At 52.1% G+C, this 27158-nt stretch overlaps 1 protein-coding gene across 1 annotated transcript in view; it reads left to right on the top strand.

Annotated features, from left to right (window-relative positions):
• DDX31 (DEAD-box helicase 31) overlaps positions 1-22378 on the top strand; it is a 67139-nt gene extending 44761 nt beyond the window's left edge. Inside the window, 4 exon segments of the mRNA XM_036091692.2 lie at positions 1565-1676; positions 6899-7067; positions 22123-22240; positions 22242-22378. Of these exon segments, the coding sequence (XP_035947585.1) occupies positions 1565-1676; positions 6899-7067; positions 22123-22240; positions 22242-22325 (483 nt within the window). The 3' untranslated portion in view covers positions 22326-22378.
• Positions 22379-27158: the final 4780 nt, after the last annotated feature.

Here is a 27158-nt window from a genome sequence, read left to right as displayed (position 1 = left end):
TAATTTCACATTCATATTAAAAAAAACACACACAAGGAAGGTGACAGTTGCGTTGCCGAGGTGGCTTAACAAAAGGAGGGCAGCAAAAAAAAAAAAAAAGTTTGCATTTGAGGGTAAAAAAAAAAATCCTTGTTAATGACAATAGCAAATGTCCACTTCCATAACACAGCTCCTGAGTGACTTTTCTCTTGACATTCGAGTGGATAAAACCCTTAGGGGGACCATGTACTATGAAATCAGCTAGACTGTCATCAACCAAACAGGTAGCAGGAATGATTTGACAAAGCTAAAAACATTTTCAGGTTGTTAAAGTCTCTATTAATACAGAGAGGGACGTCAACCCAAAGAATGAGGCTTTTTCTTCACTTCCCTTTGTTCTTCCTCTGGTAGCTTTAAAAGTGAAAGAGACTCTAGAGCCCAGTTCGGGCACCCTGTCCTCTGCGGGGGTTATGGGAGGTAGGGACTAGGGCTCACACTGTTCCCTGGTGACCCACGTGGGCTGTGGGTGTTGGTTACTGTAGAGACTGAGTAGCATCTCTGAGAGAATCAGTGTCTTTGGAGAGACCTATTAGCCAAATTGAGTTTGGAGAATCTGGGTTCTTTGGATCTCAGTTTTACATTTAGTAGAAAGCATTCGTGTTTGTTTGAAGACATAGGAAACGGGCGCCTGGCTGGCTCGGTTGGTGTAGCATTTGGCCCTTGATCCTCGGGGTCGTGAGTTCGAGCCCCACGTTGGGTTTAGAGCTTACTTAAAAAAAAAAAAAAAAGATATAGGAAGCAACACTCGGTTTTAGGGGGATATAAAGAAAGGAAATCTTTTCTCTGGGATTTTTGAAGAATGAAAAAGATGTGATTTTTTTTTTTTTAATATTTTCCATCTGTAGAACCTTAGTGCATACAGATGTCACTCCTTACACAGGGATGGTTTGCTGCAGAGATCGTGTGGTCATCTCTGAATGTGGTGTGAAGGAATAGCCAACTCCTTAATAGGTCCCTGGCATCCAGCACAGTGGTCCCTCGCTGAAAGAATGGATCTGAAACACTACAACTCTCAGCCTCCCTAGGAATTGAGGGAGCATGCTCTGAAATTCAAGGACAGGCTAAATTTTAGGCAGGCCCCTGTGGGGCCCTCTTAAAGAGAAGGTCCCATTGTTCCCCTGAGGAGGGTGAGAGAGGGGAAAGATTTAAGGCCTCAGTAGGACACACAAGTCATGTGAAACCTGCCTGTGTTCAATGATGTTTTAAATGCCTGAATTGGACTTGGAAAATTCCAGAGTATCTCCAGTGGGCATTCATTTTGAACAAGAGGCCAGGAGGACGAGTAAGTAAGTAAACAAGTAAATAAATAGACCTGATCTTCTCCCTCACAAAGCCATCTTCATCTTTGCTTGACTTTAACATCTTTATAGCTCCCGTTTTTCCTCTAGTAATATTGAAAGGATTACCCTTGTTGGCCCCTCGGTGGTTACCGGGTGGTTTTACTGTTATTAAATCTATTATAAAGTGCTTCATTATTCCTGACTCTGACTCTGTCTCTTCTTTAATCCTTCCGCCACCCTCCCAGAAATCCTGTGCTGCTGGCCCCCAGGAAATCCGAGAGCGAGCCACCGTCTTGCAGACGGTGTTTGAAGATTACGTGCACTCCAGCTCGAGGAGGGTCTCCTGGGCGAAGAAAGGTCGGTGGATTTCGTGGGTGCTTGTGCATGGATAGCCCCCAGAATGCCGTCCCCACCTCCGCCCGCACACCCCCGACGGGCTGAGAGGCCAACCGGGGGGTTTCTGCTCTCCAACAAAAGCCTTCAGTCTCCCTTGTTCTGCAGGGTCTGGAAGCAGGCACGGAAGGCTTTAAAGCGATATTAAATGCTAATTTCATCCTTCCCCATGTTTCGCACAAATGAGGCTTTATCTTGGCTTACGTAGGACTAGAACTTTGACCCAGTGACTTGGATCTCAGGGATCCATTTTTGTCTTTCTTTGAAAACTGGATAGATGAGACGTGACACGTCAGCAGAGACCGTTGTAGGCATGGAAATTAGAGTTGAAGGTAAGGACCGGGAGCATCAGACCTGAGCAGTCTCAGTTTGGACATACAGAGGAGGATGTGAAAGAAGTGCTGAGGGAGGGCCCTAGACCTTGAACCCCGTTCCTGGGGAATTTACAGGAGAGCTAGGTGTTCACTTAATATTCAGGCCCTCTTCCCGGATAACTCGGCTCCTGGGGTCACCAGGCATTAGTGGGACTCAGCAGTTCAGTGGAGCAGAGCAGAGCACGCAGGACGGGGCTCTGAACAGCTCCTTACGGTGGCATGCGTGCGCCGTGGCTGGTGACTGTGTCACACGTGCCAGAGTGACGCGGTCCATGCTGGGGGCCCCTCGCTGCTTTCTGGTAGTTACCTACTATTTTGAGAAGAATGCCGGGCTGGCTTACCAGAACATCATCTTTTTATGAATTGAAATTAAAAAAATCATTCATTTAACAAATAGTTATTGAATTAGTCACCCTTCTAGGTGCTTGGGATACATCAGGAATCAAAACAGAAACCCTAACCTAACATTCTAGTGGGGGAGCAGACAGTGAGCATAGTAAAAATAAACAAATCATAAGTCTTTTAAAAGGGGTTAAGAACTATGGACAAAAACAGAGCAGGTAAGGGAGGTGAAGGGGTAATTGGGCAGAGTGCATTTTACATAGAGGGTCATCGTGAGCCCTGCTGTGAAGGCAGCCTGAGCAAATTGCGGGTCACACACTGCCGACAGGAGGGCGTGCCAGGCCCAGAGGCGCTCTGGAGGGCAGGGTGGCCACAGGAGGGGAGGGCCCGCGCAGCAGGGGAGGCTTGGGAGAGGGCTTTGGGGGACCCCGAGGGCAGCGGGAGCCATTGCAGGACTTGGAGCAGAGATGTGGCACGGCCCACAGAGGTTGGAGAAGATGGCTGGTGTGAGAATAGCCTGGGGGGCAGGGGTGAGTGCTGGGGGACTGGTTCCAGGCAATTGTGGTCATCAGGAGATCGAGGACAGTGGGTTAGTCGGCAGTGGTTTTTGAGTGCCTCCTGGATAGCCTGGCACACTATAAAAGCAGCCCTTGTTGTTGCCATCACACTGGAACAAACCAGAGCTACGCAGGATGAAAGACGAAGTCCCAGTGATGGCCTCATAACCGCTGATGAGTCGTTAGCGTGTAGCATCCTGGACTGTTTTCCCATAGTAGCCTGTGCTCGTATTTCCCTCAGGTGAATTCAGCAGTTCCTAAGGGTTCTCCTCGGAACCTACTTTTAGAGAAGTGCTAACACATGTCTCTCAAGAGGAATAGATTATTTGTCACGGCTTAACTACAGACGTCGGGCGTCTGTTGACAGGCAGAGTGAGCTTGCTGGGTGGTGCATCACGTGGTGTGGTGCAGGAGTTCTGGGTTAATAACAAAGTGGCCATGAAAAGAAAGAAATCAAGGCCATGCCGTCAGCTTTGTCATTGGTTTTGAGGTCAGAGGTGTTCTGGATCTCCTAGCAAGACTACGACTATCTCAGGGTGTCTGGTCATCAGAGTAAGGGTGTAGTGAGGAATCCTTAGAGAGTGTGGTTTTGTGTTTTCATTCGTCGTCACCACCACTGAAATCATTCATGCCAAGAAACAAGCCGAGTTACTTGTCTTCTCTCTAAAGGATATCGGAGTGGGGCCACTCTGCGGTGTTGAGGCACCAAAAAGGAAATTAACAGGCATTTTTCTCCTCTGCTAATTGATTTCCACATCAGATTGGTGATGGTCTGGGAGGAAGCCGCCTATGGTAGGTCTCGGCCGCTCCACTCTTTCCTCTTCTGGTACTCAGCGTGCTGAGCTCCGGAGGTCACAACAGGGGGACAGCGACTGCACCCCACAAGTTGAAACTCTCTTCTGCATTTCAATCTGCATATGCAAATTCCCCACTACTTCCGTGCCTCCCTTTTATGCATGCCATTTCAGAGCCCACCTCATGAATAATTAACAAAGCAGCTGGTTTTTGCCTTTATGGCAGAAAACTAGTTAGAAACTGGGCCAAGTATGCATTTGTTTTCCTTTTGCATTTCCTGACCCAGTCATTGTTAATAACCAGCGTTTAATTGTTGTCAGTCTCCAGAAAGAGTCACGCTTTTCCCCGCCTCATTTCTTGCCTCCTTTAGCTAGATTCAAGTGGTTAAAAACTGTGCTAATAGAAGTTTGAACTCCAGACTCCTGAACAAAAATTTCAGAAACTGGAGTTCTTTACCTACAAAGCACCACTTTCCTGTGGCGAGGCCCCTCCAGCCTCAGGGGGCCCACATGCGGAGGAGTTGTGCCTGGCTTGGAAGAGCTGCTCCTCAAAGTCAAGAACACCCAAACCACTGATGACAGATTAGCCCCCTCTCTCAGTGTGATTGCAGGTAGGCAGATGCTCGACCAAATGCTTTGATACTCTTGTGGTGTCAGGTAGACCGGTGCGTGTGCCTTTACTCGGCACAGACGTTCGTCCTTCTGGGGGCAGGGGCAAGTTTCTTTCCTCCCTACCTCTTTGATCTTAAGTATCATGCATAAGATACTACTATTCCCGATCAGATGGCCAAGAATAAATCTGATTTGAGGAACAAGGATGAAATAGATTGCCCTTACAGCTATGAGATAGGAGCCCGTGGCCCCGGAGTGCGTGCTCTAAGTGGCCGCAGCTTCCTCCGCCATCCTCGGTAAGTGCCCTCTTTCTCTGCTCTGGGCCCTACAGCCCCTATTCTGGCTGCAAGTTCTCGACACTGACCCCGGAAAGCATCTAGAACAGCTTCTGCTGAAATTCCTGCTTCCCTGAACCATCCAAACACGGGAGGCCATTCAGGGATGTGAGGACAGCCAGGTGTCGCTGGCCCCAGGGAGACAGGAGCCTTGCGGACAAGGAGGGTTAGTAAAAATACACAGTGCGAAATGCCGCCTGAGCAGTTGTGGAGGGAGAAGGCACGTCTGCCATTTCTTGGCAAACTCGTGACTCCTGCAGAGCTGTTAGCTGAGCGCCGGCGTCTCCTGGGACAGAGGCTCTCCTCCTCAGCTCTTCAGTTGGGTGCAGGAATAGGAGGCTAATGTGCTTACGTGGGAGAGCGGTGTGCACGAGGAGGCCTGGGCCAGCCTGTGGACAACCGGGACTGTAAAGGTGCAGTCTTTGGCTCGGCTTGGTGTGGCTGCGGTCTGCTTTGCTAGACCAGGAGTCAGGGCTGAGGCTCAGGAAAGCGGCGGCTCGGGGCGTGGAGGAGAAGAGGCCTGCACCCCGCCCCCGCCCCCGCCCCCCCCCCCGCCCCAGGGGCAGCAGGCCCCTCCCGAGGACTGGAGTAGGGAGCTCCGTGTCTGGAACCTGCTGTCGGAACCTGCAGGCAGTGCAGACCATGTGAAGTGTTAAAAGATTTCCCCTGAAAAAGCTAGTCCCCAGTTATTAAAAAGGGGAGTAAGCACAGATTTACGAGAGGGGTGCAGAGGAGTCGCCTTGGTTATTATTTCTCATCGATTGGGAAAAGGAGTTCACTTTACTCAGTAAATAGAGCTTTCATGGATTCCCAGGATCCTTCCAGGAGCTGATCTGCTAAAATGACACTTTTTATTACTGTTCATAAACGCCAATCTCCAGGTGCTGCTGGGATATTACGTTTAAGCTGTGGGCAAACTTGCCAGTCCAGTGGCTCAACAAGCAAGGGCGAGAGAGGCTGGTGTTTAGCGCCTGCTTTTCCATGAGACGAGCGGCGCTGGGCTCCGGCTCGGCCAGTGGGAGAGCCAGGCTTGGAAGGAAAGTGAGCGGCGATGGGCTTGGGGCTCCTTCAGAGCCATCTCCTCTTGCCCAGTTGCAAGAAGAGGCAGACACTTGATTTTCATTGAAATCGCAATATATTTGAGGGGAACTGGGTATAGGAACGTCTCTTTCCTCAAAGGGATACCGAGTTAAGGTGTAACCAGAGCTCCATGCTCCTGCGAACCATGGCTGCCTTTTCTCTGGCCAGCACTGGGCTCTAGAACAGGGGCGCCTTCTTAACTTTAAGACAGGACTGAAACCACGATGCAGCGTCGGATGGACGTCTCTAGACTGTTGGCAATCCTCAAGGGAGAGACTGTTTTGTGGGCTGTTTTAGAAATTTAATAATTGCCTTCCTCCTTTTTAGAATTCTGTTTTCATTGCCTTTTTTATGCAGTTTTCAAATGGGTAAGAAGCACTGTATCAGTAAATCTTAGATGCTTTAGAATGAATTTGGTTCTAAAATCCCAGGAGTCCACGAGGAAGCAGCAGCCCTCCCTGTCGATAGGGGGGGTGGAGGCGGGGCCTGCGGGTGAGCAGACTTAACAGCAGTAGTAACCCATCGTGGTGATAAGCAGAATGACAAGCACGGTAAAGCCTTTGGAACCTTTTCAATTTTATAACATGTGCATGTATTAGCTATGCAAAAATAAATGAAGTTGAATTAGCAAAATGTTTTCCTAACATAAAGGTCTAATGATCTTGTTTTTCATGAGAGAATGCCACATTGACCATGTTTTAGTTCCTTCACTCATTCTGCTCTTCGTTCATTTATATGACAAACACTTAGCAGCTTGTGGTGTCCCAGCTACCATGCAAGGCCCCAAGCCTATAACGGGGGCGAAAGCGGGGCCCGTGCCCTCCAGGGTGAGGACACGCTACACAGTAAAACCTAAAAATAGATTGGGTTTAATCAACAGATACTTGTGTCCTATAGGTTTAGTTTTTGAGGAATTAAAAAAATATATATACACAAGTAAAGATTTAGGTGGTTCCTGTACATGGTGCTGTCCTGGCTGTGTGTGGTGCGTTTCCCGGCAAGATATGGTGGGCAGGACAGCCGTTGGGCCAGGCACGTGGGGTGCTCCGATCCCCCATCCTGACGGCCTCTCTGACCCCCATTCCCTCCCAGCTCTGCAGGCCTTCATCCGAGCCTACGCAACCTACCCCCGGGAGCTGAAGCATATCTTCCATGTCCGGTCGCTCCACCTCGGCCACGTGGCTAAGAGCTTCGGGCTGAGAGATGCCCCCCAGAATCTGAGTGTCGCAGCTGTGAAGAGAAGGAAAGTGAACCTGAACAGGTAAGATGAGCGGAGTTTGCCCTGTGACAATGGCTGGAAGTCAGGTGGGTGTGGAGAGCTCTGGGCCCAGCAGCAGGGAGGTGACATGCTGGGCTGCTGCGTGCTCAGTGTCCGCTCTTCCGTCTTCGGTTCTTGTGGTAAATCATCACCAGTGTCTGCCCCTCTCTCAGTATAATAAGTGCTTGGAGCAAGAGGAAAAGCACCTCATCTGAATGTTTTTAAGGCACCTGCGGAACTGCAGTGGGGTCTCCTGTCGGGTCCAGATGTTGTGGGGATATTATTGGGGCAGCAAGACAAACCTGTTGGGTTGTCCTCACTGCCCACCAGCAGAGTAACTCGGGGACTTGCTGGAGTCAGAGCTTCAGATGTGCTGTGGTTCACCCTTGGAAAGCCTCCGGGGCTTGTACGAGAACTTCTGGCATGTTCTGTGAGATTCGCCAGGCCCTGTCCTGGTGAGATGGGAGGAGCGGCGTGTGGAGTTCCAGCTTAGCACCTTTCTCCTGCAGGCTAGCTCCAGGGACCAGCACTGGACTCCCTGCACCTCGTCACTCTCCTCGGTGCTGAGCACACCCCCGGGCAAGCGCCAGGCCCTCTCCCCCTCCCTCCCCTCCCGCAGAAAGCCTGTTCCGAACTATCCAGAGGTCCTAGGGAGGAGACCCTGCAGGGTGAAGACTGGGCTCAGAGTCCACCCCATGGTTTCAGGAGGTCCTGAAACCACAAAATACCTTCACAAAAGGTCCTTCTCTCCTCAGAGACCGGGTGTACTTTTAATATCAGCCTCAACCCCTTGCAGGAACCAGAATACTTCAGGTCCCATGGGCTGCTTTTAGGGGGAATTTGTGTAGTACGTGGGTGGGAAGGATACATTGAACAAACATTTGGGGGGCAGTGAACTCTTGAATGCTCTGGACAGTCACTTTGTATTGCATGTCATTCTTTTTGCTTATTAATTACAAATGCCACAATCCACTTGCCCTGACTCTGAGAATCTGTGGGCGTGCCACACTTTTCCTGCACGTTCCCGCACAATGCCCGCTTGCGCATTCGCCACCACCACCCTCATCGGTGCCTGGTTTCTCTGGAGCGCAGTGACAAAAGGGAGAGAGGACCACCCAGTGTAGGGAAATGATCGCTGGCCTTGGATGTGGGGGACTTGGACTCAGTTCCAGCTCCACTGTGATGTGAGCTTCTGAGCTTTGGGCCACATCTCTGCTTAACTTCCCAGAGCCTCGGGTCCCCCAACTACAGAAGGGAGAAGGAAATCAGTGTTTTTAGCGATTTCCCAAAACTGTTTTGAGAATCAGCATGAAGGTGGGTCATACAGATGAAGCACCTTAGAATGGAGACCTAGAAACCCGGTGGGTTAGGATTCTGGAACATCCAACATGATCTGTTCAGGGACTTGGCATCTACAAGGCTCTTTGTAATGGATACAGTTTGCCTAATTGTAATGCCGATTTGGGGATTTTTAAGGTGGTTGCTTTTTTTACTCATGTTAATACCACTCATATAGGACCATACTCCAGTAGTTCTGTGAGGCAAGTCGTTCTCGTCATGCTGCTGTTCATCCATGCCCAGACGAGACTAAGACACATCCAGCTCTGGTTTCTGCCAGGCGGTTTTGAGGTGCAGGGCGCTGCCTGCTGCCCCAGCTGCGTGTTCTGGTCAGGGCCGCAGCCAGCGACTTCTCTGCCCGTCCTCCCAGAGGGGGAAGACGCCTCACATCTACTCCCAGGCACGATGGCGGTGCACCAGTGTTAGGTCGCTGTCCTGGGATTGGAGGTGGCTGGTATCTCTCCATGCTGACTTTGATTTTGAGTGTGTGAGGCTTGTGGTCAGGTCTGAGGGTGACCTCCTAGTGATCTGGAAGCCAGGCCATCCTGCCACCGTTTCTAAGATGTTGGCACTTGGAGAAGATAGGAATGCACCTGCCAGTCGATTACTGGTAAGAGACGCGTATTTTGCTGATTCCTCTCCCCGCATGTAAATGCGGTCCCAGTATCTTATTGTTCACAGCTGATGTACCTTTATGACTGGGAATTTCATTAGCAAGTGTGAATCCAGATAGCAGCTCTTCAGACTGGGGTGTCCTCAGCTCTTCCCCAGGTCCTGGAAAGCGGAGTGGCAAGGAGGGAGGCAGTTGGGAGGGGGGCTTGGGGCCAGCATTGTCCTTACCTTGAGAAGCCACTAGGGAGAGAGCAGGCCGCCGCCTCCTGCTTCGGCTGGCCCTGCTAGCAGATGGGCACCAGGACTACCGTACCCCTGTGAGCAGGGGATTTAGCAGGGCTTTATTTCGGGAAGAATGGGCTGATTAGCCGATAAAGAGCATGTAAGATGGTATGGGGCAGCCTTTGATGTCTGGCTGGCGCGGCAGGGAGCCGGGTGGTGAGTGACAGCAGTGTGTCACAGGATTACTCCGCCCGCGACAATACCGCTCTCTGTTCTGGCCATGTCATCACTCAGTTACAGCTACTTTTTGGGTTGTTATGCCCTTCTTTTGAAGGCATTTCTCTCCAACACTCTCACGTCCTCCCACCCCGCCCCTGCCTCACTAACGCAGACGGGCACTCGGGAATATGGTAGGCACCTTTTTTTATTTGGGGAAATCTTGTCACTCGCGCAAGAAGAATGACTTTGCAGCTAATCTGCACATGGACCGTATAATTGTGGTCGGGGTAAGCGGCAGAGAAAACTTGACAGATTTTCCACACCTCAGTCAGGGCTTAAGCAAATGCCAGTTGCTGCTTCTTGAGCCCTGGGAAGAAAAGTGCATTAAAGCCAACAAAGTGCAGAGAGTTACACTGTGGCCACAGTGATTATTCTGAGCCCAGGCGTCTCCTCTGAAATCCATCTGTCAAGAAAGAGAGTGGTTCCTTATGTTTTGTATGGATGGATCAAGTAATAGCACTAAATTCGCCAAATTATTCTGCATTCCACTTGATGGGGTTTACTGCCTAGAATAGTTACATGTTCTGTGCAAACCTCTGATAGCTGCAGACACCAAACAAGGAGTTCGTCTGGGCATTAGAAACACGAAGCAAGGGCAGGTTAGCTCAGGTTAGCAACGGCAAAGGGAAGTTTTACCTCGTCTGTGTGCTTTTAGTCCTTTGCTTGACCACTGTTCAGAAAAAGAAATGATGTCCCCAAATGAGATCTTAATCACCAGGTCTGTGTCTCCTTTTTCAGTCCTTAGTTCTGAAAGGGAACATGAGCTGTTTCTCCCCCGCACGCAAATACAGTCATGGTTACAAAACTCTTCTGACACCTAAATGCAGACCTGCCAAAGCAGCCCCCACCCCAAACCCCGACACAGACATGCACACAGGGAGTCGGTGCTGGTGGTAAAATATTGAGTGGCCCCTTAGCAACATCCGTCATAAACACAGCCTTTTCCCCCTGTGAAATGCAGTTCGGATCTGAAGCTAGGTAGATTCAGCAGTTACTTCAGAGAAGCAAAGGTAACAGACCTTCCAAAATTTCCCATCTTCCCAGGGGACACTGAGCCCCAGTGTCTGCTTCGGGAGGGCAGAGTTGTGTTGTTTGCCAGGGTGTCTGTGTAGGCAGTCACACGAGTCGTGAGCAGGCATGCTGTGGACGGCTGCGGGTCCCTCACCTGTCTGACACCGTGGAGAATGGTTCAAGAATAGAACGCCTTACGGTGTCAGCGCTACCGTGACAGTACGGAAGAGCGAGTCTGCTGGTTGTAGCCACCCTCCCTCGTGTGAGTTACATGCTGGCAGCACGAAAGCGCTGCTCTTCCCCACACGGTTTAGTCTGTAGGTCCCTAAGACTTGTCTACCCCTGGCTTCTGCCACCTGTGTCTTTCTGATGTTTTTCTTAGTGCCTAGGAACATCTGCGACATCGCCTTTATCAGTAACCCAATAACTGTGCTCCCCTGTTCTCAGCTCCCTCCTCTTAAAATTAGTAGAAAAACAACAGTCTGAATTGTTGACTGTTCTTAAAAGAAATGCAGTTTTGTTTTATTTGTATACATTTTCTCAGGCCAGCCTTGTTAAGTGTTACCTGATCTTACCAAACAGGTAAACAGTCTGAAACGAGGGATCTCTTAACCCTAACTACTGGGTCTGTGTGTGCGTGGCCAGGGCTCGGCAGGCTGTGGTCAGTAATACAGGGGTACGTGGGGGCTGGCTCCCCTGGGTCCTGGCCTCGGGGCAGAGCCACCAGCACCCGAGCACCGCAGAGCATTGCCTTAACCTCTGTCACCCCCAAAGTTTTAGATACAGTGCGTTCTCTCATGGAGAGGGTGCTCACCAGACTTTTCCCATCTGAATGATCACAAACGCTTTATCACCAGTGTTTAAACTGGGGGTTTTGCAGAGCTCCGTCTGAGGCATTTTGCAATTTTGAAGGCCTTTGCCCTGTCACTTGCTGTGATTCTCACCCTCGCCTGCTCGGTAGTTGTTAAATAACTACCGAGAGTCCCTACTGACTAGTACTCCAGTGCCCCCCTCATGTCCTAAATGCCGAGTAAGGGGGGTCACACAGTGATGAAGAGTCGGGACTGAGCCACTTCCCCTGTTTGTGCCCTGGGACAGGTGACTCAGCCTCTCTCTGCCTAGTCCCCCCACCTCCCAAACGGGGAACTGGAGCTTCATGGTGCTGTCGTGGGGACCAAACTAGGTGTGGAGTGTAGGGCGTCAACACGGTGTCGCACGTGAACACACGGGAGCACTTGTTGCTGGTTCTTTGCGCCCGCCTTCCCTGTCCCTGTGAGTGTCCCTGCGATGGGGAGCAGGAAGTGTGGCCAGCGGTCAGCTGTGCAGCACCCTTGAACTTGTCTTATCAGGAACAACCTTGTAAACGTGGAGCTGGTCCTCTCTGAGACACGCATTAAGAAGCTGCAGCTGCACCTCCCTGTAAGGCAATATTCTCATCATTAGGAGCAGCTTGCCTGCCAATTTTTATGTGGCATTTACAACCTCCCTAATATCACTTAATTAGCTGAAGGCAAACCTGGAATCTTGCCCACTGTGAAAATTTTCTCGATTTCATTGAGCCAGTTATTCTGTAAAAAAGATTGGCCAAACATGAGATCAGAGGCTAGATAAAGCCACACTTGAAAACGTGGGGATCTCTGTGAGAACCCTCCCCACCCCCTGCATGTGGGCCGGATCTCCCCTTATCAGGTCCGGAGCAGCATTCAACACCGTTGACCACCCTGGCCACCTTGCACTGGTCTCTTCCCGCCGCTTCTTGAACCCTGCCACAATCAGTGGCAGCTCTCGGCCCCTCACCTTCCTCTGGCCTTCTGCAGCAGTCTGCGGCCACTCTGCTCCCCTCCAACCTGCACTCCAGGCCGAAGAGCCTGCACAGCCCTCCCCCATCACCCTCGCGGCCAGCCTTTTGCTGGGTCTCATTGCTCTAATGACTCAGGCAAGTGACAACAGCAGACCCCCTCTTCCCAAGGACCTGCGTTGGGGATCAGCCCACAGAATGGGGGACAAGCTGGTTCAGGAAGGTCAGATCACTCGACTTCAGCCTGAAGACCAGAGGGAAAACAGCTAAGGACTACCGGACAAAGCCTTGAGGACAGATGTGCGTGTCCTGCGTAACAGGGGAGCAGAACCTGCTCTCAGGCTCCCCTGAGGAGCTGTATATAATACAGATGCCCAGGCCCCAACCCAGGCAACCATGGTTCAGGAAAGTCTGAAGTCATCCAGAGTGGGATGGAGGTGGTCATGAACTTGACTAACAGGTCTCTAGACCCAGGTCCTCGGAGCAGGTGATGGGGTGTCCTTAACACAGGAGGGCCACGAGGTGCTGCTAAGTGTATGTGTGTTCTGAATTGGAGACAGGATTAATTGATAATTTAACGTAGAACCTGGATGAGCTGCACTGGCTGTAGATGGGACCATGTCCGACTGGCCTCCCCTATCAAGGGAGAGAAGATGGGTCACTTTGAAGTCCACACTGGATTATCGCTTTGGGACATCTGTACTCTTGTATATTGTCCAGACTGCGACAGGGACAGAAGTACTGTGGAAGGTGGCTGGGTCTCTTCTGGTGGAACACACGGCCCAGCACAGAGTTGTCGTTCAGTCACCTGTTGGTTTTGAGCTCACCACGTTGCATTCATAGGTGGTTCCAGGTGGGTGGCCTGGTGTGGGCACAGGCTCCAGGGGAGGGCTTGCCCTCTTCCCCTCAGCTCACCCGGTGCAAGACCAGTCTTCATTCCTTTCCCTTCTTGCCAGTCAGGGGCTGTGGGCCCCGGCTTAATTACAGCGGTGCACATGCAGCTTTTTACATTTGGCCTTTTGCTTCAACCACTATTTCTTTCTCTCTGACACCATGCAATTACCAGCCCTGGGCCTCCTCGTGAAACAAACACACCCTCATCCCCACCCGGCTAATGAGGCGATTAGAGGGATTTCCCAGTGACCTTGCTCTTCCCGCACACCTGGGTCACCTGCAGACAGCGGGAGCCACAGGGTGTGCTTTCAGTCAAGCCGTCAGGGCTGACAGCAAAGGACAGGAGCCCAGCCAGCCTCTCCTGGGAGCTGCTGGGGCGGTCACGTTCGCTGCTGGGGCCTTCCAGGTACTGGGGTTGGAAGACGCAGCTGGCCCAGCACGACTCAGCGGAGGGCAGTTGAGGCTGCATGGAGCAGGAGATGCCAAGCTCTTTGCTAGGTTGGCCTTGCTCGGAGCTCTTCCGGTTCTTAGCATTGGAGAGATAGGAAAGGAGTGGTGGGCCCCAGCTCTCCTCTCCCTACACATGGCTCCGTTCAATTTTAGTCATCCTGGGCCCCTCCTGGCCCCTCCTGGGGTTGACTCACTCCTCTCATCTGTCCCCATGGTCTTTGGGCTCCTTTCCTGAGTAGGAAGGTGTGTGTCCCCAGCCCCTCTGTGCTCTCCTTACTTCGATGAGGCCAGAGCCTTTGCATCCTGCTACGACCTGAACAAAATGACTGCAGGTCTTTTTCAGATATCCTCTTCATTCTGGCCCTGAGTTACAGCAACAGCCCGAAATGGAGAGTAACGTCTTAACTACTTAGTAATCCAGAAGAGGGATGCAGTTGGAGCACCGCCCTGGAGCGGCAGCCTAGGACTGTGGGACTCTTCGGGGCTTCTGCGTGCTCTCGGCTGTGCTGAGTCCAAGTGTGGGTCCCATGGAGACTTCACTGGGGCCCTGTGACCAGGGCTGGTCCCCAGTGACCCGGGAGGACGTGGGCGGGCCTGGCCCCATGGCCCTGAGTCTGAGAGAGCCTGGAGCCCATGGTCTGAGCACTTGGGTGCTGCCTTGCGTGCCCTTTGTGGACGCTTCCAGCTTCTGGAGTTGATATTGGGCAAAGTAACAAGTATTTGGAACTTGCTAGAGCTGTTTTTCTGTGTGAGCAGATAGTTGTTCACGTAGCGGAAGAAACAGACTTGAAGCAGGAGGTCAGTGGGTTGCGTATACAGAAGACTTTGGTTTGAAACCAGCAGAGTATCGACCCCTGGAGTGGGTGGTAGAAGCTTTGTGTTTGTGGGGCAGTCACCTGGAAAGATCTCCTAGAAGATGATGGCAGGGAGGATCTGAGTCCCACTTTTTCTCTGGCTTCCTTCAGGGTCTAGGGGCAGAAGGGTGCGGTGCAGTGGGGAAGCCTGGAGCCGACATCAGATGTCTCGAGCTTGATCCCAGCCCTGGCGACAGCGTGCTTGCACCGTGGGGCCTGTAGGGCTGTGTGGCATGGGAGACGGTACTGAACGTGGAGCACCTGGCGTGGAGGCCGTGCTACTGTCTCCCACCGCCCCACTTCCTCTCTCTGCGTCAGTGAGTGAGGGGTGAGCACTTCCCGGAATACTCCTGAGTGCTCCCGCCGCCGCCTGCCCTTGACCCACCTCCGTGGCTCCTTGGTCCGGAAGCCTCTGCTCCAGGCCTCCCAGCCGTGGGGTCCCGCCACCTCCCCAGTGGACCCTGCTTGCTGTGAGAGCTCCTGGAAATGAGCCCCGACAGACCACTTTCGTTTTCCCCCCTTTGGTCTTCTTTCCATTCTGTGGTCTCTGTGAGATTCAAATGCTTGAATGTGCATGATTTGCAAACACAAAAATACAAGGTGCTGTTATCGTTGATCAAAGCCGTCCCTGGTCCACAGGACATGTGTCGGATATCTGATGATGGCTCCTTCTCTCCCGCCTTTCCTCTTTTCCAGACTGTTAATAACAGTCAACATTTAACGAGGGCCTTTGCAATAGGCACTGTGAGAAGCGCTTTGATTCATTAGTTTACTTAATCCTTTTGTGAGGGAGCAGACTGGCACGAGGAGAAATCTGACTTCGGCCAGACTTAGAGAGTCGCACAGCCCGTGCGGGACGGCGCCAGGGTCCACCCCCTCGGAGGGGCCCACTCTGCCCCTCGGTGCCGCCACCAGGCCCTGCAGCCCAGCGCCTCTAGCAGCTCCTCGGTCACAGTCGTTCCTCTGGGCGGCTCTTCTCTTGGCCCAGGTTCTTTCCAAAACCGGGCCCGTGAGACTCCCCAGACATGCAGCAGAGACTGACCAGCACAAAGAGGACAGTGATCGTATCTGTTGGTCTGTTAATGGTAAGAGCCGGGACCGCGGCTGCCGCTCATGGGGGGCTCAGCTCCGGCCAGGCTCTCGGTGTGGCAGGGAGGTGGGCGGGTCTTCCAGCCAGCTGCTTTGCCTCAAGAGCAAGACGTTGCCTATGTCCCTGTTCTGTTTCACCTTTCAGCTGAGGCCCGTCCCTTTGGCCTGCTAGGGTGTGGCAGGTGGTCTGTCATCCCATGTGTTAGCTGTCCCTGCAGGCTGCTTTTCATCTGCAGATGTGATAAATATGCCTCATAATATCATCCAAGGCATCCATAATAATGTCAAACAGGACAGGCCCAGAGGGCTGAGCTCTGGGGTTTGGTGCTGAAATTCTGCACCGAGCTTATCAATCTCAGGCAGCATTTTCAGGATATAATCATACCAGTTACAAATGCACTTAATTGTTTCCATGTCCACTCAGTATTTCTCCATCTCTTTATTTTCAGAGAGAATTAAAATGTGTCAAGCATTCTAACATGCTCGTAGGCCTGGATGTGGAGGCACTTTTTGACATGGGAGAGACTAAGCTTGGAGAAAGCTTTTGACTCCCCGGGGGCATCAGTTCGGTGAGGGGCAGAGCTGGGATTCCAGCCAGGGTCCTCAGAACTCTCGCCTTCTACCCTTTCCCTCCCCAGCACTGCCACCCTGCCCAGGGATGTCTGTGCCTAAGTCCTGACAGAGCTTCTGTCACTTGGGTACAGAATCTCTAAGTTCCCCTCCATTTCCAGGATTCTGATTCCGCTCTTCACTTTTAGGCCTCTGCTATCTCTAAACATTATCTCTGTCCTCTCTTCCGTTGTGCCTGCCCTGACAGGCGGCAGATCTATCACGAAGTCAACGTACTGCTCACCTGTGACCAGTGCGGCCTGGCAGCATGCCTGCCCTCAGCCTGAGGCTCAGAGCTCCCTTCTGCTTTTCACTGGGTCTTGTTCTTGGATGTAAGGCAGGAACCCACTTTTTGTCAGTCCCTGTGTCCACAAAGCCACTCTCGGGAATTTTCCTGCAATGTCTACCGCCACAGCGGGGCTCACTTGGAATGGGGTGGCTTCTGGGGCCCTGGTAGTTTCACAGAAGCTAGAGTTGGTCTGATCCTAAGAAATCATAAAGAAAGCATCCCTTATATGGCCCACGCACCAGCTTATATCTCACCTTTCAGCTGAGGCCCGTCCCTTTGGCCTGCTAGGGTGTGGGGGCCCAAAGCACTCTGGACCCCCAAGGTGCGGCCCCCCGCTGGGGACAGCAGGCAAGCTGAAACAGAATCCAAAGGTTAAAGGAGTCTTGGTATAGTTGCTGTTCCTCCAGTGGCCGTGAAAGGTTTGGGTTTGATAGTGTGTAGGCTAAATTATCATCCATGCTGGCTGATTCCTTACTTGAACCACTTTGTGTCCTCTACCACAGAGGGACTGCTTGTCAAATTCTCCCTGGAGTTGTTTGTTACTCTTACTGCCATCTGAGAGCCACCAAAACCCCGCTCAGACATTGCTGCCTTCCTTCATCCATAAGAGCAAGGCGGGAAGGAGAAACTTTTGAGTCCGTCTCAAGCCACCTGAAAGCATCCCTGTTTCCTACCAGGATCACTTAGAACCCAGGCTTTTCTTCCAGCTGGGGGGCTTGCTTCCCCGCAGAGCCCTTGGTGGGGGGGCGATCTCACCGTGGCTCTGGGTCATTTGTTTATATGCAGAATCTTTCAGATCCGAGAAATAAGTACACTTGACTACTCCTCCTTCTGTGTGTCTGTCTTAAGAGGAAAATCCCTCACAAAATCAAGCAGACTAACAGCCAAAAGGAAAGAGGTTTTGATGGGTAAAGATTAAAATACTTTGATTTTTCAGCATAGGGCAAAAATCTACCATTTGATTTTTTTTTCCTAAAATACACTTTTTTCTGATTATAAAAATAATACATGTTCATTGTAAAAATTCAGGAAATAGAGAAAAGCTTTAAAATCACCCATAAACCCACAATCCAAGTTAACCTTGAATCACATCTTTTATGTCCTTCAGACTTTCTCTGCAAGTGTACGTATTCGGGTCTCTTTGTATCTGTAATGAAGCTGAACAAATGTGAGTTTTTAAACTGCTGTTTATCACCTGAGTTATCCAGCCGTTAACATTTAAGATGCACTCTATCAGGGGCTCCAAGGGTCTCTGAGATTTTGAGATAACATGGATGTTGTCTTGTTATTAAAAGTATTTCGGGATGCCTGGGTGGCTCAGTCCGTTAAGCGTTCGACTCTTGTTTTCAGCTCAGGCCATGATCTCAGGTCATTGGATTGAGCCCCTCACTGGGCTCCGTGCTGGGCATGAAGCCTGCTTAAGATTCTCTCTCCTCCTCCCCCTGCCTCTCCCCTTATACAAAAAAAAATTCACGAAGAGACTTCTTGTTTTGATGACAACTTAACAGCACGGTGGTTAAGTGTGCAAGTCACAGGGTCAGATTTTCAGGGCTGAACCCCCAGCTCTTCTGTCACTGGTTCGTGACCCTGGGGGTGCTAACGGTACCTGTGTCATGGGGTTGTTGTTGAAGTAAATGAGTTAATACCTGTTGAGTGCCAAAAACAGTACCTGACCTGCCCTAGGTGCCATGTGAGTGGGGGTAGTAGAATTATTACAGCCGCACGGCCAGGCCGAAAGTCTTGGATTTAAGACTTGTTTTACCTTTAAATCCCTTCACCACCGGTGTAAGTTACATGTTGTTTCAATATATTTGGTAGGCTTTATTAGTGTTGGCCACCATCATCCTCCCCATCTCTTCAAACAGCACCTGCAGGAAGTGTTCTGAAAGTTGGAAAGGGGGTGACGGGTGCATTACGAGTCCCGGGGAGGGGGCAGGTTTATTGTCCAGTGACTGTCTTGGATAACTGGAAAGCTGTTGGGGAGAAATCGGTAAACCAGAAGAAACTCTCTATGGAATTAAGGCAGTAGCAGACTAAAAGGTAGTATGCTTGAGCATTTTTTAATGTGAGGATGAGGAAGACTTTTCTAAGCCTGACCCTAAAGCGATAAAACGGAAAAGAAAACATCAATTGGCTTGACAGTACGTAAATAAAAGAAGATAAAGTGAAACACTCTGTCCTGCAAAAGGACACCACTAACACAAGCCGGAGCTGGGGTGGCCCTCTGTGAGTCTGTCCATAAAAGCTGGGAGGAGGTCCTGAGGCCCCTCCTCTGCAGCGGTCACCCTAGCGGGCATATTGATTTCCTAATTAGGCTGTGATTTCACCTTATTGGCAGTGAAAGTGGCATCTGCCCATCCTGCCGGGTAATCCAGCCTGGTGACCGAGGGGGCTCATTCAGCCTTCACTACAAGGGAACTCCCTGTGGTTAGATAAACTGATCTGTTGCTTAGTAACTGCGGGATTACTCGGGTGGACCGGGAAGTGCATTCGAGAGGGGTTTGAGTATTTGGAGGGCAAGGAGGGCAAGAAAGTTGGCGAGTCCCTGGGAGAACTGCAGCTTGGCAGGAGAAGGAAGTGAGAGCCCACATGCGCCCAGCGCGGGCCTGGGTTGAGAACATTCCACCTTCCCATCTGTACTTTGCCTTCTCGGCCCTGGGCCTCAGAACAAAGGAACAGCAGACAGCGAGCTGGCCAAGGGGCAAGATGGGTCCTGCTGCTCCAACAGCAGGGGAGGCTCCTGCAGGGTGACCCTGAGGTCCACGTCCTGAGGAAGGGGTCTGGGTCTGAAAGATCAAACCCTGCTTGCTCTCGGGACCACCAAGAGCCTTGGAGTTTGGGTTTGGGTCCCAGGTTCAAAGTACATAGACTAGAATGAGATCATAAAATAGTTAGGACATTTTGAGATCACAAGCTCCAGGCTTAAGCAGGACCACCTCTGAGACGCACTTTCAACAGTGTCCTCTACCACAGTATGGACTTGAAACTCCTTCGTAAACATGCCCCCTCGGTGGCACCCCGTACCCACCAGACGGGGCCGTCTGCCGCCAGGAACACCCAGCTGTGTGTGTCTGCGACGGGACGGAGAGTGTGTGCGTGCATCTGCCTGCCCGTGTGGCCCCTCCGGTGGTACGGTCTCCGCCCCGGCTGCAGGACCGCCGGGAGGGGGGCACGGGCACAGCGCCGGGCGCCCTTGGCCGGGAGCGTGCCGCTTCTGCAGGCGGCGCTTGCCCTGTGGGCAGTGAGGGGTCAGTCGCCCCGATCGGATCCTGGTTATTTATTGTGCGTTAGCAGGGGCAGGAGCAGCCTCTGAGGCGCTAGAGCCTATGCTGGGGAGGATATTTTGACTAAAATTTTGCATATTTTGAAACTCAGGCTGTTACGTTTAAAATTATACACATTGTGAGTACCTGGCTTCAAAAGGGGAAGCAGCAGCATTTCTTCCTGTCAGAACCTTTTCACTCCGTCTGTCATGTAACCCGACTAAAAATAAACTACAAGCACCAGAACTGACAGCCTTCAGTTTGGAACAAGCTCTCAAGTGCAGGCCTGGCTCCCGCAGCTTCCCAGCCCCACTCCGGACCCCCGAGGTGCGGCCCCCCGCTGGGGACAGCGGGCCGCCCTGCCCACCCCGGGCAGGACCCGCGGAGTTAGAATGCGTGCCCTGTAGGAGAGGGGGGTGCAACCACAAATGCCCTGGCCTGCCTCCTGTGTGGCCTTGGGGGAGTTGCTTGGCACCTCTGGACCTCAGTTTCCTCGTTTTTAACTGATTGACCGAACTCCACATGGCAGGTGGCAACCTGTGTGTCTGTTTAACCCTTACAACACCTATGAGCTTTGTTCTAAGTGTCCTCCCATTGTTCAGATGGGGAAGCTGAAGCCCAGAGAGCCTTGTTCCACGTCGTTCAGCTAACGAGTGATGTTCCAGGCCAGGCACCTCCATCACCCCCGCCTTTCCTCTTCCTCCTTGCTCCTTCCTCCTTGGCCACCCAGATTCGGCCCCTGTCCCCCTTGTGTGACCCCAGGACTCCCCCATGTCAAATTGTGGTTATTTGTCTCCCTTGATCCTGCTGGGCCTTCCTGATTGTTGGCCCCAGGACCAGCAGCCTGGTGGGAAGCGCGTAGGCTTGAGTCCCTCTGACGTGTTTGCGTCTCTGCTTCTGCACCTGTGAGCTAGATGGTCCCTCCTTGTCTGTGACAGGAGGGTGCTGTCACACCACCTCGTCCTGTGGAGATTATGTGAGATCATGAACCCAGGAAGCACTGTGCTCCGTACCCCTCACTCACTGACGCGGCCATGCGCTGCTGATAGACTCCAGCCCTTAAATACTGGCTCCTCGTTACCTCAAGTCTTCGTTTTTCCCAACAAAGGGTGACTGTGTCTCCCCGCTGTGTGTCATGGTAGAAAGCCCGGCTCTGCCTGTGCCGCGGGCTCAGCCGCCCCGCCCCGCCCCGCGCAGGGTGCCTGTAATTAGGCCTGGTCGCCTTAGCCTAGGTGCGACGCCGTCACACGATTCTACGGCCTTTCAGCATCTGTTTATTAGCACATTAGTTCTGTTGCTAATTCTTGAGTTTTAAAGGAGTTCCGTTATGTTTATTTTGACCACAGCTTTAGTCCAGTTGAGCTCTGATTATTACAAAGGAAATGTTGTAACTGTAAGTCACAGAGGGTGACATGTGCCTCTGTAAGAACCCCAAGACACCATGTTACCCTAAGACCCTGCCATCGGGGGGTTGAGGGAATGGCCCACGTAACACTATGGGTTTCTGTTGTTGTTGTTGTTTTGGCTAAAATCCTGTCTTAGGAAACATTTACTATTCATTTTCATAATCATTCTTCCTGTGTACAATTGAACTTCTACAAATTTCTGCCTCGGATCTTCTGATCAAATGGTAAGGCTGCTGTCTCTTGAAAACAAGTTACTAGTATTCAACGTCTGAGATTGATTTTCAGCCTTTGGCACTTACTTTCCAAGTGGGTTGGGCAGGGAGACCCCCTTGAGCCGCACCCACGTCTGTGGTCTGCTCCGGCCGCCGTGCGGACGCCAACCACGCTGCCCCCGCACACCCTGGCCTTGGGGTTTTTGAGGTCAGCAGTACTTCCTGGAGTCTCCTCAGCCAGTGAAGAGGTGAATGTGACTGACACCCCAGCCTTCCCTGTTTGGCCCCGTTGGGAGGAGGCCGGTGACTTTGAACTGCGCGGGCCGCACTTGCAAGGAGCCGCTCACCGCGAGCTCTCACCGCCAAGTGTTGTTGAGTTTTAAGGCGGGTTTTTTCCTCATCCTTTGGCAAACTGCTGTATCACACACTTCATTTGCCATCAGAGTGTGAGTGTGTACCGTTCTTTTTTTTCCATGAAAACAACATAGAACAAAGCGTCACTTTTAAAAATGCCATGATATTTTGCCACCGTTATGAAAATCTGTCAGCGCCATATCTAATCTTCTGGTGCATAGAATATCAAAACAAGCACTATTGAAGGGATCGTACTTCTGTTAATACAAAAATGTCAGTTCCACAGTCTCGGAACCAGCTGCTCTCAGCCTCTTTCCAAATGGGAAAGAAAAAAAATAATAAAGTTTCTTTTCCCCCTCTGCTGTTACTGTTCTTCAGGCCTGACCTTCATAAGAAGACCCAGAGTAAACACCGCCTTGCTGAAATCTTGCGTTCCGAATTCTCAAGTGGAATGGAGGCTGGCGTCGCCAAGGTCAAAAAGCAAAACAAACACGCAAGAGCCCGGCAGCCAGCCCCGCAGCACTGTCTGCAACCAGCGCGCAGCCTCGGCCATGGGAAAAACTAAGAAACGCTCCCCGTGAAGCAGAAAAACCCAAAGAGACTTACTGGGGGACAACAGGAGTTCCCAAAACAGTTTTCGTTTTTTTTGTTTTTTTTAACTCTGCCTCCACAAGCCTGGGGCTTGGGGTGGATCCTGGAGGCCCCAGAGGCCGGGGCTGGTGTCCCGTCCTTGTCAGGAGCCTTGTGGGAAGGAACGGTGCCACTTTTCCCTGCAGACGGTGTCCCTGACCCGGAGAAGCCACAGGCCTCACCCGGCAGGGTGGGGCTCAGCGTCGTGTGGGCGAGCCAGTTCTTACCTTCTGTGAGATAGCTTATACTTTGTGTTTCCTCCAGCAGAACCGTCTTGGCCCCAGGGTTACAGGTGCCCTGCGGCCTCTGGTGAGGGCCTGGTGGTGCCGGCATCGGCAGGGAGGCCTCTTCGTGCCTCGGGACAGGGTTCTGTCTCCAGGTTTTCATTAGCTGCCCTGTATTGATGCATGGATTAGCGTGCATCTTGTAAAATAGGATTGTAAGGACTGGAATGCAGTTTGTGAGAGCGAGAAAAACCATGAGCTCGTTTTCTTGATGTACGAGTGCTTTGTGGAAAAGGGCCCGGCAGGCTTGGGTGTGGGTTGGAAGGCTCCCGGGCCCTCCCGCTGGCTGCTCTGGACCCCAGGTGGCATTCACGCGTGTGGCTGCCTTGTTCATGGCCACGGAAAACTTCTCTCACGGCTCATGGATGTGCTGGCGCCTTTTTTCTTTCTTTATTTTTGTTTACCATTGCCTTGGAAGTCAAAGGGCACCAGTCTCCCGAGTGTTTTCTCCCACCGAATCCCACCTTGTCTTCAAGTCTGGGGTCTGGGGTTCTTTGTAGTGTGGCCCAGGCCTCAGCCGCCCCTCCCCCACTGTGTTTCCCTGGGAGATTTGAGAGCCCCCCCCACACACAAACTCCCCACCCCCGCTCCCGGCGTACTGATTTCCCAATAAGTGTCCAGTTGGGATGCAGGGGATTCCAGAGGGGAGTCTGCCTGGACAGGTGCTCTGTTGGCTCCACTTTCTCCTGTTCTCTTTCCCACCTTCCTCCTCCTCTAGTTCCTGCAGAGGGAGCTGAGGCCCCACTTCAGTAAACCCTCCAGATCCCACAGGAACGAAGTGGCCAGGAGCGGATTGTGAGAGTTGCAAGGTGGCCGTCTGCGGGGTCCACGGAGGGGTCGGCGCCCTTGCCTCTGTCCCTGTCTGGTAGCCAGGGTAGGGCAGTCAGCTGACACCCACACCAGAGGCCCCCCGGGGAGAGGGCCAGCAGGAGCCCAGTGAGCACTAATCCTCCACAGGGGGACAATGTGACCTCCTCCGAACGGCTGTCACATACGAATTCATAGGGACGGTTGGTGAAATTTCTAACAATAATAATGATGATAATGATAAAGCCCTACAGCACATGTCAAGCTGACTTGGGGAAATCTGCCACCGTTCTTTTACTTCAGTGTGTAATGGTTCACAGGATTTGGGTGAGAAAAGGAGGCATCAAACTTGAGAGACAAAACCCAGCTGTGTGAAAAACAGGATTAATGCCAGTGATGGGGAAGGATCAAAGAGAAGCCCTGCTCCCCGCCCCCCACCTCCCATGTACTCATTCCAAGAGAGGTCCAGTCCGGGTTCTGCATTCCTGGGGGAGCCGTGCTGGGACCTGCCCTGCAGAGTGTGTAAAGGACCATAATTCCAAGGTGGAGCTTGTGCTTAATCTGCTAACACTTAGGTTGAGGAAACGTTTCCTGCCATGGATGCTTTGTGGGCCTGTTTCTAAGCAGAATCAATATATTACCCCCAGTTAATAAAGAAACATGGATTTAACAGATTTAGGGTTAATATTATCTAAATTTAAATAACCTTAAAATAAATCTCTTTCTCCTATTATGGCTTCTGACAGATTATACATTTCAGGCATCAGTTAGGCAAAGCTTTAGCCTAATTCCACTGTACATATTCTAATTTTGTGTGTATTTTTAATCGTGCCTCTTTTTCTGATTTCCCAAACTTACCTATTTCTCTGTCGCAAGCCTGATCCCCGTATTTAAAGTCACAGAGAATTGGGACATTGCATGGAGTGTTGCAGCCTAAAGCATTTTCCCCTTGGCTTGTCGCATGCTTGTTTTGCATCCAAAACATCTTCGTGTTTGCAGCTCTTAGTGGTTGCATTTCTTCAGAGGGGCCCACGTTCCCACGCACCAAAGGGCAGAGAGCCCTTGGCGAGTGATTAAGTCAGTGCTGGTGCACACAGCATCTTCCACTCTTGGAGAAGCACAGAGCCAACCAGGTCTCAGCAAAGGACATTTTGACAAAGCCCAGTGGATTCCTTTGATTTTTTTTTTTTTTTCCTTTCCTGTAGTGAAGGGAGGTGAGATTTAGGGAAGAGGGGAGTAAATGAGAGCCCCTTAAGGCAGGCGCATCCCAAACTGCTAGTGACCTTGCTAGTTAGCACTGCAGCCCTCAACATGGAGTCAGAGCCATTCGAATCCAAGCATTGCTTCCATGACACGGAAATGTAAAGCTTTTTCTACTGGAGAAGTGGCCCTGCTTGGAAAGGGCGCTTCATGGCTCTTGTTAAATTGCCTACGTGACTACCCCACCTCATGTCTTAATCTGCTCCCACCATAAGAACTCCGAGCAAGGCCTGCCTGTGTGGGGCACCCTTAGAGTCAGCTAGGCTCCTCCGAAGTTTCCAGAGCCCTTGTACAAGGCTCACAGGGGAATCCAAACTTCCTTTAAACTTCGCTGCCCCGACCCCGCTGCGCCTAGGTTTGTAAGGGACTGGGGTGGGCCGGTGGAGGAGCAGAGACGATGCCTCCTGGGAGCCTCTGCTATTGTTCTGCCCGCTGGGGGGCTTGCATTCATTCTTTCTTTGTATTTTAAAAAGAGTTCACACCCAGCCCCTGGGTTGGGAACAGAGAAGCCAACTGAGCCTTCTAAATGGCTGAGAGCAGAAGCCCACCTCACGGCAAAGGTTGTAAAGTTATTACAGATGGGAATTGCAGGACAATTTAAAATATTGCAATTATAAACTTGTAGGGAAGCCTTGTTCTTCATTAATGTAAGCTATGAAATCGCCTCTGAGGTACAAGGACAATTACATAGTTGAGAATGTGTCTGCGATTTACACTGCCGCTGTGTAAATGTAAGGGCGGTTGCTCTGGTCTACCTCCTTCACTTTCACAAAATGAAAAGCACACTAGTGCAAGTTGTCCTTTGATAGATTTTTAATATGATTTTAAAGAGTTTTGTTTGGTCTCATTCTTATTCAATGAGATTAATTTAAAGCACTTATCCCCTGGGCTTAAGTCAATCCATGTAGGATTTCGGCTGGGTTTGTTGCATGGGGGGTTTTGTTTGCAGGAGGCTATGAGAGACTCCTTTCCCACTTCATTAACCCTGAGTTGGGGACAGTCTCCCCTCGCCCCCCACCACAGCCAGAGCTGGGGATTTACCAACCCCCATTCACATGCAAAAGAACTCAAAAGCCGAGAGGCTCCTTGACTTAATTAGCTGCTGTGCATTTTGCAAAATTAGAATAATACCCTCACCATCCCAGGAAAGAAAAGCAGTGGGGCCGGGGGAGGGGGGGGGGCAGGAAACTGTAGCAGGGTCTGTTTGGGGGGGGTAGTTTAAACATGTCCTCCACCCCTTCCCCCAGGAGGCAGCCCTCTCCCACAGCAATCCTGCCACAAAACTGGAGGGGGCTCCGCTTGCGGGGCCCCAAAACTTCCCAGCCCTGGGCCTGTCTTCTGCCCTGAGATTCCAAGCTGCAGGTGGTGTGTGGGAGGGGAGCACCTGCGCCCACCTCCTATGAGAGGGAACGGCCTCAGGAGGAGACCTTGGCCCTTTGAACATGAACTGGAGGCCTCCAGTCTGGCTGGAGCCTTAAACTCCCCTCCCCTGAGATCCTGGAGCCACAGGCTGGGGCATGGGGCCGACGCGGGGATTTGGCTCCCCTCTGGGTCTCATCTACGTACTCCCGGGGTAAAAAGGGGAAGTGAGAAGATGCGGGATTGGGGGGTTACCGATGTGGCGTCAGGCTCCCAGCGAAGGCTCGTCGGGGTCCCGGCGGCGCGGGGCCGGAGTCGCCTCAGGGCCCGGGAGCGTCCGGAGCCCGAGCGCGGCCGGGGCGCGGGGCGGAGGGGGCTGGCGGGGGGAGTAGCCTCGGAGCCCATCTGTCGGCCCCGCGCCCAGCGGGCCGGTCACCAGCTGCCGGCGCCCTTGTTGCGGCCAGATGAGCCGGCTCAGCGAGGGCACCGCAGCCCGGCCCGCAGCAGAGCGAGCCCAGGCACTGACCCCCGCTCCGGCCCCCGGGACCGGCTGGGAGCAGCAAGGAACCAGATGGAGAAGGGGGGTGGGGTTGGGGAGAGCAGCGAGCTCGCCTCACTGTAGAGACAGGAAGACTGAGGCCAGGGAGGGGAGGCCCCTGCCCGTGGACCCCAGCGAGTCCAGTTGGGGCCCCTGCCCCGGACCACAGCGCCAAGGAAGAGAGGTGGACAAAAATATTTCCGTATTGAGGATGGAAGGAGGCCGAGTCCCAGAAGGGGAAAATGGATCTTAAGGAGGAGTGGGAAAGAAGGGCTGAGTGCGGAGAGGCGCGTGGTCATTTGTAAGAAGTTTATTTCGACATTTAAAAAAGAGAACCCGAGGGCCTGGCTGCCCCTGGATGGAGGCTGGAGGTGGGGGCTGGGGGTCGGGGTGGTGGGCAAGCCCCCTTGACCCCTTCCTGCCTCGCCTGGGAGGGAAGAGGGCACAGGCCACAGACTCATTGATTCACGGACACGGTCACGGGCTCATGGGTCACGAATAAATAACTTCATATACACTTTGCACACCTTATGTAC

Source organism: Halichoerus grypus, chromosome 14 (genome assembly GCF_964656455.1).
Source record: "Halichoerus grypus chromosome 14, mHalGry1.hap1.1, whole genome shotgun sequence".
Lineage (NCBI taxonomy): Eukaryota > Metazoa > Chordata > Mammalia > Carnivora > Phocidae > Halichoerus > Halichoerus grypus.
The sequence above is the reverse complement of the archived record's forward strand: the minus strand, read 5'-3'. Positions and strand labels throughout refer to the sequence as shown.